This window comes from Tamandua tetradactyla, chromosome 4, assembly GCF_023851605.1.
Source record: "Tamandua tetradactyla isolate mTamTet1 chromosome 4, mTamTet1.pri, whole genome shotgun sequence".
Lineage (NCBI taxonomy): Eukaryota > Metazoa > Chordata > Mammalia > Pilosa > Myrmecophagidae > Tamandua > Tamandua tetradactyla.
Genome location: NC_135330.1, coordinates 34,203,216 through 34,216,837, shown reverse-complemented (window position 1 = coordinate 34,216,837; position 13,622 = coordinate 34,203,216). Strand labels below are relative to the sequence as shown.

The following is a 13,622-nucleotide window of genomic DNA, read 5'->3' as shown; positions in this document are numbered from 1 at the left end:
CCTGCAAACTATGTTTACATAAGATTTTGATAAAAATAAAAGCAATATATGTCCTCGAAAAAAAAAAAGCTGCAGACATTTTTCCTGATGAGTTTTCCTAATATTGTTTCTACATACTAGTTTTTAATTGCTGCATAATTCTTGAAGGTTGTCCAAAACTATGGAATAGTAAGTAATAAATCAAGACAGACAATGCTTTTTCTTTTTCTGTGATCAAATTTACATTGCTACTATTTTGGTCTTTGTGACTGTTGAGAAAATTTGTAACTCAGCTGTGAGAGATGCTCTGATGACAGTGTAATAGATTTTAAAGAAATATTTTAATCCAGACCCCGTCACTTATGAATTAACTATATTATTTCTTTTTGAAAAACTATCTTTCCTTCTCTACCTCATTTTCTTCCTTCAGATCCTTTGGTTCTGGGTTGGACCACTTCGGAGCTTCTTCACAGCTCTTATCTTGGGCTTTCGAAGAAGTGAATTCAGAATTCTTTAATGGCTTCTTTGACTGAGAGTTAAGGTGATTTAGGATGTTTTCTCCATTAATATCTTGCTAGTAGATATGAAAGAGAAGTTACTTTATTTTCTATATCAACGCTATTTCCAAAATCTACATTCTTTTAAATATGGGGGTGGCTTCGGCTTTTTCACTATGGTTCATACAAATGCTACACTGTTTTTTTTTTTTTAACTTTTATCTATGACCCTGGGTCTTCCTGCACTACTTGACAAGTTCAGGACAACAAACATTTATTGAGCACGTATTATAAAATATCTGCTGAGTAGCTCTGTGGATATGAAGATGAATGCAACAGGTCCCAGCTCTAAAGGAACTCAAAAATAGTGAGAAGCACATAATCAGATAATTTCAATACAATCATCATTGAAGAGTTATGACAGAGATACAACCAAAATATTATTGGGGAAGGGGGGTGTCTGAGAAGATATAAGGAAGGACGTATTGTTAGGATGCTGAAAGGATGACTAGGAATTAGCAAATGACTGGGTATACAGAGGTAGGTAAGGTAGGTGAGTATGTAGGTAAGTAGAAGTGTGTGGGTGTGTGTAGCACATGGAAGCTCTGGTAAGTAAAAATATAGAATGGGGTGAAGAGTAGAGTTGGAAGCCTTATATCTTTTGCAGAAAAGATGGTCTTATTTCATTTCTGGGACTGAGACTTGATTTGAAAGACACTTAAAAGAATGAGAGCAGAATGCTCCAAACATTTTCAAAGTTGAATTCAATCTGTCATTTAAGAATTATGGAATTATAATTCTTTTAATCTAGTACTAAAAACTAAGAAAAATTCAAGTTTTAGAAATTTTAATGGGTAAAGCAAGCCCAATTAATTTTTAACTTCTTTTTACTGTATAGTATAACATATATACAAAGCAAAGAGATAAAAAACCAATAGTTTTCAAAACACTCTTCAACATGTGGGTTACAAGGACAGATCCCAGAGCTTGTCATGGGCTACCATACGATCCTCTCATATTTTTCCTTCTAGCTGCTCCAGAATATAGGAGGCTAGAGGGCTTAAATACTTTTTTATCATCACAATCGACATTTTTTCCTTCTTTTTTTTGTGAAAAATTACATATATACAAAAAGCTATAAATTTCAAAGCACAGCACCACAATTAGTTGTAGAACATATTTCAGACTTCGACATGGGTTACAATTTCACAATTTTAGGTTTTTACTTATAGCTGCCCTGAAATACTGGAGACTAAAAGAGATACCAATTTAATGATTCAGCATTCATATTCATCTGTTAAGTCCTATCTTCTATGTATAATTTCACCATCACCTTTGATCTTTCCATACCTCTCTTTAGGGTTGTTTGGGCTATGGCAATTCTAGATTTTTGATATTGGAAGGTGTCACTAATATGGGGTAGGGAAATGGAACTATCTGATGTTGTGGAGAGGCTGGACTAGATTTCAGGACTTATCTGGACCAGGGACCCATCTGGAGGTTGCAGGTTTCTGGCAAGTTATTCTAGTACCTGGAACCCTTGCAGAATCTTATATATTGCCCTAGGTGTTCTTTAGTATTAACTGAAATAGTCCTGGTTGGGGGTTGGCAGGTTATGACAGGTAGCAAGGTCTACCTGAAGCTTGTATAAGAGCAACCTCCAGAGTAGCCTCTCGACTCTATTTGAACTCTCTCTGCCACGGATACTTTACTAATTACACTTCTTTTCCCCCTTTTGGTTAGGATGGAATTGTTGACCCCACAGTACCAGGTCTGGATTCATCCCTGGGAGTCATCTCCCATGTCACCAGGGAGACTTTCACCCCTGGATGTCATGTTCCACGTGACATGGGGGAGGGCAATGATTTCATTTGCAGAGTTGAAGCCCAGTTAATTTTAATGTAAACTAGAAACTTAAAATTCTCATATTGTTTTGAACATACAGCAGTAAACATTCATATATATTTTTCAAAGCAGTTAGTCTCCCAGTAGTCAAAATGGCCTTCCTTTTTATATCCTTTCTAATAATCAGTACTATAGAAGATCATCTCTGTAATTTTAGAAGTCAGATATATAAAACATACTTAAAATAACATTCTCATATTTTATTCAGGAAAATTAAAAGGTCTTATTGTGTCAAAAACATTTTCAGCCCCCAAATTAAACACATCCTACAATCTTAGCCCAGTTATCTTCAGAAATATAAAACTTAGGGACCTGTTTATTTACATGTTCATTTATTCAAGAAACATTTAAGTTCTTACTATATGCCTCAGTTTCCTCATCGCTAAATGGGGATAGGAAAGTACCAACTTGGTAAGATTGTTGTGAGAATTAAATTAGGTAAAACAGGTGAGTGCTTAGAACAGTGCCTGCCATGTCATAAGAGTTCAGTAAGTGATATAATTATTTATTATTATTATTATTACTGTGAGCTGGAGTTGCCACCAGGTTTATAAAGAAAGTAGAAATCCTTCTTGAAGGAGACAGGAAGGATAGCACTGGGAGGTTATAACCACATAAAGACAGCTACGGAATTCAGTGTATGAGATGAACTGTGGAGCCCAAGGAGGCATGGCAAAAGCAAATGCTTACACTGGCAAATAATGAGAGACAAGGTAATTGTTAAGATCATTTGTAAAATTTCCAAACATTCCTAAGCCCTCATTTCTAAAATGAGAATTATAGCAACTACGTCACATAGATTTTGGGAGGATTAAATAATATATCATACCTACAGTGCTTTTTGTAGTGCTTGGCATATAGTAAGTACTCAATAAATGTTAATATTAATAAAAACAATTATAATAGTATTTACAAAAACTTCTTACTAGCATATGTGATTCACTCTTTTTTAACTGTGGACTTATCTCTCGGTCTTCATTAAAATAGTTCTTCTGTGAAGGATAATCCAGTTCTGTCAAGACAATGTCTTCTGGCCCTGCACTGGGTTTAGTATATAGAGCTAAAGGGTTGAGGTCTCTGAAACCCTAGGATTAAAGAACGGGAGAAGGGATTTAACCACTTGACCAACAGAGAAAAACAAAGTGAATAAGTTAGCACTTGATAATTTTCAAATGCTGTGGGAGTGAATCATTTTCTAAAATCTAATCATTAAAAAAGTTCCTCTATATTCATGGTTTTTCTTAGTTACAAAAATTATCAACACCAATATTAATGGTGATGTAGATATCACTATCAATAGTTGCAAAGTAAGACAGTGCTATTCTTCTCTAAGACCACCTCAGAGAATTAACCACCTTGATCCTCAATCAATTGTTTAAAAGTATTCATTCACATTCTAAAGGTTAAAAGCCAAATGCTGTTTTTGTGTAGTCATCTGAAAATTAACAGTGCTCTGCATTGGGAAGGCAGGAATCTCATGGGGGTTCCTAAGATTAAAGAAAAAATCAAGTAACTTTATTAAATTCTCTCACATCTTTAAGTATTAAGATTAAATAAATATTTCACAAAATATATCCAGATTGCTCTACCTTAGAAGGGACGTTTTCTCGGCATACAATAGCATGACCCTCTGTTCTCAAGACATGATGGAAATAGATGTCTTCATTTGAGGATGTATCACACAGAAAAATGTTAAGGATTCCATCTACATACTCATCCACTACCCCCACTAACGGCTTCAAACCGCACAATTTCTGGAACTGCAAAACAGCTCTGGATGTCCAGTGTTCCTGAAATATAATCAAGATATTAGATTCGGCTCATAGATGAAACATGAATTATAGTAAGTATGTACAAAAATGAATTCCTGATAGGCTAGAGATTTAAGTGGAAAAATAAAATCATGAAAGTGTTAGGATAACTCATAGAAGAATATTTACATTTTATGAATGCCAAAAATGAGAACAAAGGGAAAAAATGAAAAATTTGATAATGGAAAACATTTAAATATCTATGTGGTGAGAAATTTCTATTATCTGAAATGGTGAGCTAGTTTATTGGACCAATCATTCTATAGACAACAACCAAAAATTTTGGATAAAATGTTTAAAAATATGTCCAAAAGCATCAAAGAAGTATCAAGACAGTTTTAAGTCACCAGGCAAAAATCGAAAGGAAAGTAGGAACTAGGTCTGCCTTAAGAGTATCTGCTAATCCAAGCAAATGTGAACTTTGGTTTTGATGTCTCACAGTTCAAAAGGGATAGAAATTAAAGCCAGAGTTCAATCAGATAGGAAGCCTTGAAGAGAACTTTCTCATTAAGCTGGGTACTCCCTTGGGGTAAGGGGTAAAATAAATAAACTAGCCCTCACATGGATTTGCAGCTCAATTTTCATATCACTTGGGTGGTCTAAAAATCCTCAGGTTGTTCATTTGAATTAATATGGCTCCAGAATGTGGAACTCCTAGGCACCAGACAGAAACAAGTGCAAATCCTCCTGGGAGGTAGGCAAGTTCAGCCTGTATTAAGGTATTCTTACCAATACCTTTTCAGGGACAATGAGCAATACATAGGGAAAGACGAAAAAGCATATCAAGAAACAATGCATCAAGAGTGAGAACAAGCAAAATAAGAGTTATCTGAAACAGTTCCTCAGAAAGTTCATGTATTTGCATTTCTAGACGTTATAAAACAACTAAAGATTGGTTGTTTTAGTTCTTCACCCTTTTTTGCTGAGCAAACCTTTTATTTGTAATAAAGAAATAAATCAATTAGCTTGAAAGCTTCTGCAGTGATAACAATCTATAAAAATTCACCTAGCAGAATTAAGAAAGCACCAAAAAGAAATTACAGAAAGTAAAAATAAAGTAACTAAAATTTAAAATCGAATAGTTTGATTCAATGGCAGATTAGACAGGATTAAAGAGTAAATCATGACAAGGAAGATAATTCAGAAAAAACTTACACAGAATGTAGCATGGAAAGATAGAAGAGATGTAAAAAATACAAAATACAGGTTTAAAGATATGGAAATAAACTGAAAAAATTCAGCATACTTTTAATTATGGTCCCAGAACAACAGTCAGAAACAGGGAGAGAGAGAATACGAATATGGAGAAAAGGCAACCACTAATGGTCGGGAATTTGTCAGATTAAATGAAAAGTAATAAACCACAGACACAAGAAATTCAATGAACCCCAAAGCAGGACAAAGAGAACAAATCCACATATAACATACCATACTAAAACTGAAGAACACTAGTGACATACAGAAAATCTTAAAAAGAGCTAGAGGCAAAAATGACAGTTTCTTCAAGGATTACCTGTTAGACCGATTGCCGACTTTCCAAAAGCAACAAGGGAAACACAAAGCCAGTATGATGATATCTTCAATGTGAAGAAATTAACTGCCAACCTAGAATTCTACATGTAGTAAATATATTTTTTCAAGAACAAGTGCAAAAAAAAAGGATATTTTCAGATAAGATAATTGGGTTTGCCATCAGCAGAGCCTCACTAAAGAAATCCTTATTATGATCCTTATTTCATTAGTAGCAGGAAAATGATCAGCAAAAAAAGGTGAAGAGGTAAGAAACCGATAAATATATAATTAAATCTAAATGGACTTTATTATTTTTGAAGTTACTTTCTTCTGGGTTAAAAATGATGACATGGGCAACGGATGAGTAGAACATATGGAATAAAAATAAATAAATAAATATAAATAAATAAATAATAGGGGGAACAAATGTTAAAATAAATTTAGTTTGAAATGCTAGTGATCACTGAAAGCGAGGGGTAAGGGGTATGGTATGTATAATCTTTTTTTTTTTCTGTTTTCATTTTACTTCTTTTTTCCATTGTCTTTTTATTTCTTTTTCTGAATGGATGCAAATGTTCTAAGAAATGATAAATATGCAACTAAGTGATGATATTGTGAATTACTGATTATATATATGAAAAATGGAATGATCACGTTAATGTTTTAGCTCATTTGTTATTAATTTTTTTAATTAATAAATAAATAATTTAAAAAATGAAAAAAAAAAGATGACATGGGGTGGGCCACGGTGGCTCAGCAGGCAGGGTTCTCACCTGCCATGCTGGAGACCAGGGTTCATTTCCTGGAGTCTGCCCATGCAAAAAAGTGATGGCATGAACTATACAACAAAAATAGGTCAGAAGAGGAGGTTAAAGGAGTTAGTGTTCTAAGGCCCTTGAATTGTTAAACATATTTTAATTCCTATGGTAATCACTAAAAGACTATAGTATGTTACTTCTAAACTGATGGACATAAAAATGGAATGATAAAATATAATCTCTTCAAAAGTCATGCAGGGTAGGAAAAAATATATAGGTAGGCCACTGAGTATGCACAAAATAAGACAGCAGATTTAAACACAAATATATAAATTTTCACAGTAAATGTCATTGGACTAAATGCTCACCCTTGTGAATGTACTAAAAAGCACTAAGTTGTACAGTTAATAACAAAACAACAACAACAAAAACCAAAATAGTATCAAGGAGGAATAGGAAACAAAAATACTATAAATACTATATTTTAATTTTTATTTCAATACCTTTGATTGAAGTAGCAATTGTTTGCTGAAACAAAATATGAAAAATTCTTCAAAACTCACAAACAATTACATGTTGAATTAAAAAATTAAACTTTCAAATGATATAGTTTTTAAAAGTTTGTAGCATTTAAACTTCCAACATTACTAAAACTTAAAATTGCACTAAGGCTTTTGTGATACCTACAGATTTCATCTGTTAACATATTATATGTTATAAACTCCTAAATATAGTGTCATAATTTTACTTTTTAAAGTTCTGTCTTTTCAAAAATTTCAGAAAATAAAAAACATATCCTTTCACATTTACCACACATTAACCATTTTTCATAATCTTCATTCCTTCTACTGGTCTGAGTCACCAACTGGTTTTATTTTCATCTGGGCCCAGAAGAGCTTTCTATAGCATATCCTATTTCTATAGCATACAGCATAGGAGTTCAAGATTTCTGGTGATAAATTATGTCAGTTTTTATTTATTTGAAAATATTTCTATTTCACCTTCATCTCTGAAGCATGGCTTCACTGGATATAGAATTCTAGGTTGACAGTTTTTGTTTGTTTTTTTCTTTCAGCACTCTAATGACGCTGTTCCACTGAATGGGTACCGGCTGCTTTCAAGACTTTCTCTTTAGATTTCAGCATTTTAATTTTTTTTTTGCATGGGCAGGCTCTGGGAATCGAACCCAGGTCTTCAGCTCGGAAGGCGAGAATTCTTGCCACTGTTGCACTGCCCCATTTTGATTCTGAGATGACTAGGAATAGTTTTCTTTATGTTTATGCCACTTGGAGTTTGTTAATCTTTTTTGGATCTGAACTGATGCCATTCACCAAATTTTGGAGATCTTTAGCCTTTATTTCTTCTGTCCCAGCTTCTCTCTACTCTCTTTCTGGGACTATGATTATTTGTTTATTGGCACATTTCATATTGACCTGCAGTTCCTTAAGTCTGTTCATTTTTTTTTCCTATCTTTTTTTTTAATGCTCTTCTTCAGACTGGATAATTTCTCTTGATGTATCTTCAAATTCACAGACTCTCTCTATTGTCTCCAAATCTGTTATTAAGCCTCTGCAGTGAAATTTTCATATCAATTATTTTAAAACTCTAGAATTTTCATCTGTTATTCTTTGTAGTTTCTGTCTAACTGCTGAAACCCCTTATCTGTTCTTTACTTCAGAGTAAATCTTTCTTTAAGTCCTTGAACTTATTTATTATAGCTTCTTCTAAGTCCTTGTCTGCAAAACATGAATCAAATACCTTTTTTTCTTGAGTATATATCACATTTTTTCCTGTTTCTTTGCATGTCTAATGATTTTGAATTGGACGTTAGATATTATCAAAATGTTGTAGATATCTGGATTCTGCCATGCTGTTCTGAAAAGTGATATTTTCTTTTTATAATTTTACAGGCGGTTAAATTGTTTCCAAACCTTAGTCAGCAGTTACTGAAATCTCTGATCAGTTCCTTCAGATTGCAGCAGTTGTTGAATTTTCGTTACGGTCACTGAGTTCTAGTGCCTGCAAAACTTAGTAGTCAGCCAAGGATTTGGCAGATTGTATACACTGATTTTGGAATTTATCCACTCTGTGACGCCTTCTTCCTATCTTCTACTTTTTCTGCCAGCCCTTAACTCCATCAAGCCATGTGGGCTTTAGAATGGGGAATATCCTCAGAAAAGAGCTGAAAGTTCCCAATCCTAATCACAGCTCTTTGACTTTCAAGAGTAGATTTTTTGTTTTTCTGCATGCTTTTTTTTTCTATGAGAGTGTTAGTCTCATTATGCTACTCTGCCATTAATGAATGCATTATTATTTTTGCAATCAATAAAAAGATATAAAGTGAGATACATTCATTTCATTAAAAACATATTAATTAAACATCTGCAATGTACCAAATATTGACTGAGGAATTGAAAACACAGTGGTAAACAAGACAGACTATGCCTTTGATACCAAGAGTTTCATTCTTATGTGGGAAGACATATAAACATGTAAACAAATAAGATACCAGATAATGATAAGTGTTACGAAGCTAAAAAAGGTGACAGTTAATGATTGAGGTGGAAAGATACATTTTAAATTGGCTGGCCAAGAAAGTCCTTTTAGAGGAAATAAAGTTTGGGCTTAGATCTGAATGGCAAGAAGCAGCCAACCATGAAAATTCTTTGGAATAGTCTATTCCAGTCTTCAGCATGAGCAAAAGTCCTAAGGCCAGGAGGAGTTTAGAAGAAAGAAAGAAGAGAAAAGAAAGACAGGAGCATAAAATGGAAGATTTCTGGCTGATAAGAGAGACGGAAAAGAAACATAGCAGGAATAAAATTCACAATCTTAAATATGATGTGCACAAAACTATACGTTGTATACAGTATTTATTATATTGAAAATGAGAAGTAATCTGGATGCCCAACTTAATAAAGGAATGGTTACACAAGCTATGATGTACATTCACCAATAGATTACTATAAATCCATTAAAACTGAGGACTGTGATAATGTACATTTATGCTATAATATTAAGTAAAAAAAAGCAGAATACAGAATAATATGACTACTATTATGAAATCTGAAAACTCCCCAGAAGCCCTCACTCTCATCATCAATAAAATAACCTTGAAAGAAACATAACCAAATTTCTAAATTGGATGAGTCTAAGTGGTGGAGTTATAGGGTTGTTGCTATTGCTTTTGTATTTCATTTCCTTTCTCTTTACTGTATTTTTCAGATGTTCTTTAAGGAGTGAACATTTATTTTAGAGTGGAAAAAATATTTTTAAAAGAATAATACAATTTATTTATCATGTAAGCATACTTACATATGTAAGTATGATAAGTTATTTAGGTGAAACCTACAAGTAAATATGGTATAATAAATGTGTGTAGTGTGTATAATTAAGAGATCTGAAGGAAAATATAAAAACAGGTACATAATTATAAACACATGTACCTATATAGATGGAAATGTCTCCTGCTCCATCCCACTCTAATCATCTCCCACAATGTTACTAGAGAATTATCTTAAGAAACCTATGTCTTCATTGGCAAAATTCTTTGAGGGGCTAGAGAAAAAATACAGAACTATTAAACTTTACCATCTGGGAAACCCCTGAAACTCTGTCAAACATCAGGGGCTCCCAAGTTAATAAGCCAAGCCTTTGATATTGAGGCTTGCTCTAATGAAACTTATTTTTATAGCAGAGAAGCTAAGCCTAATTATAATTATGCCTAAAAGTTACTTCCAGAGAACCTCTGTTGTTGCTCAGATGTTGCCTCTCTCTCTTTAAGCCCAACTCTGCAAGGAAAATTCTGTGGGACATGACATTCAGGGGTGAAAGTCTTCCTGACAATGTGGGACATGGCTTCCAGGAATGAACCTGGCTCTGATACTGTGGGATTGACTATGCCTTCCTGACCAAAAAGGGGAAAAGAAATGCAACAAAATCAGGTATCAGTGGCTAAGAGAGTTCAAATAGAGTCAAGAGGCTACTCTTATGTAAGCTTCAGCTAGCTATTGCTCATTACTATGGTTTGCCAATCTCCAACAAACATCTTTCCTGCTAACCCTAAAGAACATATAGGGCTCTGAGATTTGACAAAAGTTTCATGTACTAAGTTTACTTTCTAGAAACCTATAACCTCCAGATGATTCTTAGGTTAGATAAGACCTGAAACCAGAATGGCCAGCCTCTCCAAGTAATCAACTAGTTCCATCCCCCTATCCTATGTGATCAACAACCCCCTTCAACATGAAAAATTTAGAAAGGGCAGAGCCCAAATATCTCTAAGTATTGGGAGAAGGATCAAAGGAAAAGGAGAAGTTATAACAGAGAAGATAGGATTTAACAAATGAGTATGACTGCTGAATCACTATATTGATATTTCTTTTAGTTTTCAGTGTCTTGGAGCAGCCAGAAGGAAAAACCTGAAACTGTGGAACTGTAAAACACATCAAACTGTGAAATTTATTCTATAACTACTTGTCACAATGTCCTTTGAAAACGTATTGCTTTTTTTGTATGTATAGTTCACAATAAAAACAAACAAAAGAAACATACATGTGATTGTGACAGTTCCCCACTTACACCCTGCAGTTGCTCCCAGCATCTAAATGACAGATTTCAGCCTCCTGAACACAGTTCTTCACATGAAGTTCCTGCAATTTCTTTGATCTCATTTGCTTTGCACCCACTCCAGCCATTCCCCTATTCTATACACAAATAAAACTCCTTAAAATTCCCCAAATTTGAGGTGTTTCATACTATGTCTTTGCCTAGAATGTCTTTCTTCTCTTTTCTGTTCAGTTTTATTTCTACTCTTCCTTCAAAGTTCTATTCAAATGCCACCTCTCCTATGAAACCTTCCCTGTCCACCCTGGCAAAAGATGAGCACCCCTCCTTTTACACCTCTATCATACATTGTTAAAAACCTCTATTTTAGCAAATATCACATGGTACAACAATTTTTCTATAATACATGTCTATCTCCATACTATATAAAATAATTTCTTTGAGAGCTGGTTCAATGTTTTATTTTTGTGTTCTAAGCACCCAGAACAGTTCTTAGCATATAATAAACATTCAAATGTTTGCTAAATTAAATAGGGAACAAGCAAACATACCTCCACGGGCCTTACCCAAGCCAAAGAACAAGGGATAGCCTGAGCTGGAAGCTTTGTGTAGCAGCACCTGCGTAGATAATCACATATATGAATATTTAATATTTTAAACACTGTATTTCATGAAGCATGTAATCCATTTCTTGAATTTTTATTCATACCATTTTGACACATACCATTTCAGACCATTTTCTTCATGCATTTTAAATTAGTGTCTTATACTTTAATGAAATCTAAGAAATAAATTTTAAAAGGTAATACACTGAGAACCAGCAATTAAAATACAGATTGGCAGAGTTCAACCATCATGCTATATAAATGAACCTTTTAGTGTGACCCAAAGAATCATTTTCTTAATAATAAATGGAAATTTATTTTCACTGTCCTTTCGAAATCACTCATGTGAAAGAAGACTTAGAGAGATAACAATCCAACTGTGAAACTAAATGATCATTTTCTAAGACTGCACTAAGAAGGAAGAGGGATGGAAAGAAGGGAAAACTGAAGAGAGGAAGGCAATAGCAAAGGAAGAGATATCCAAGCTCTACAATGTTTCAGCATTATGATTCAAAGTTTAAACTGCCAATTATCTGTATTAAATTTGTTAACTCACTTGAGGAACTTCAGGGAGGACTTCTGGACAACTCCAATATTTCCAAAGTCTGGGTAGAACACCTCAACTTCCTGTTTCCCGAGGACTCGATGAATAATCACCCGATACCACCACTTATCCTCAGAAACCCTTACACAACAGAGATGTCCCGGCTGGATAAAATAGTCTGGCATGACATATCGATCTGAAACCAGCTGATTCGAATAACAGCGTCTGTGGAATTCCATGATACAGAAAAACCCACAGGGGAAACAAAAATTAAAGATCATTTTTATCAAACTATCAAGAACAGGAAACTCTCTGCAATCAGCAAATGAAAAAACCCTGACCTTTCCTGATTTGTTCAGACTTATCAATTCCAGTTAACTTTCTTTTCTTTTTCTAACACAAACCCTTTCTTTACAACAACAAACTTCTTTAAAGAGAAACTTATATACACATTTTCTTATCTTACATTCTTTGAATAGAATATAACACAACTTTGTTCCCAAGAACTCCCCAGCTGCTAAAACAAATATCATATAATGGGTTGGCCTAGACAACAGGAATTTGTTGGCTTATGGTTTTGAGGCTAGGAGAAGTCCAAAATTGAGGCATCAGCAAATAATGCTTTCTCATTGATGCCTATGGCATCCTGGGACTGACTGCTGGAAATCCTTGGTCTTTAGTTTTGCTATCGTGTGGCAATGTACATGGCACTGTCTTCTTTCTGCTTTGACTTACGCTGACTTCCTATTTCTCGCTCTTCCCATGGCTTCTCTTTCTGTGTCCAACTTCCTTTGCTTATTAGGAAAGGAAGTAATTTCTGATTAAGGTCTACCCTTAATCAGTTTGGGCACACCTTTAATAACATTTTCAGAGGCCCTATTTACAACTGGGTTCACAGTAACAGGATCAGGTGTTGGGACCCGAATACATTTTTTTTGTGGGAGACAGGATTCTATCCCCAACATTTCTAAAACATCACTGATCTGTTTATCCCAAATCCAACAGCCTCTCTTTGTCACTTTTCAATACACTCAATCTCTCTGCAGCATTACTCTGATCCTTTCCTCTTTTGAACTCTATCCTACTTTCATTTTCAGAACACAATTCTCTTCTACTTTTTCCTCCTCAATAATTATTCTTTTAATGACTCTATAATTCCATTAAAAGTTTGGGCTTAGGGTCTTATTTTTAGGAAGTATAACATAATACAAACTTAGGTTCTAGAACCAGTAATCTGAATTCAAATCCTCAGTCCATCATTTACTAGCTGTTTGACACTGGGCAAGATGCTTGATCTTTCTGTGCTTCAGTTTCCTTATCAGTAAAATGGGGATGATAATAAAACCTATTTCACAGTTAAACTCATTAAGATGTGAAAGTTTATGACGGTGTAAAAATAGCAAGCATGCAAAAAATAACTATTAATTTTTTTTTTTGGCATGGGCAGT

The 13,622-nt window shown here is 34.2% G+C and overlaps 1 protein-coding gene across 5 annotated transcripts in view; it reads right to left on the bottom strand.

The window, feature by feature from the left end:
• The window catches only part of TDRD5 (tudor domain containing 5), a 100,883-nt gene that overhangs the window by 29,900 nt on the left and 57,361 nt on the right, over positions 1 to 13,622 (bottom strand). For all 5 annotated transcript variants that reach the window (XM_077157131.1, XM_077157130.1, XM_077157132.1 and 2 more), the window contains exons 10-14: positions 12,187 to 12,399; positions 11,577 to 11,643; positions 3,971 to 4,171; positions 3,308 to 3,466; positions 392 to 553 (exon numbers count right to left, since the gene is read on the bottom strand). In XM_077157131.1, coding sequence (XP_077013246.1) covers positions 392 to 553; positions 3,308 to 3,466; positions 3,971 to 4,171; positions 11,577 to 11,643; positions 12,187 to 12,399 — 802 coding nt within the window. The remainder of the gene's footprint in view (positions 1 to 391; positions 554 to 3,307; positions 3,467 to 3,970; positions 4,172 to 11,576; positions 11,644 to 12,186; positions 12,400 to 13,622) is intronic.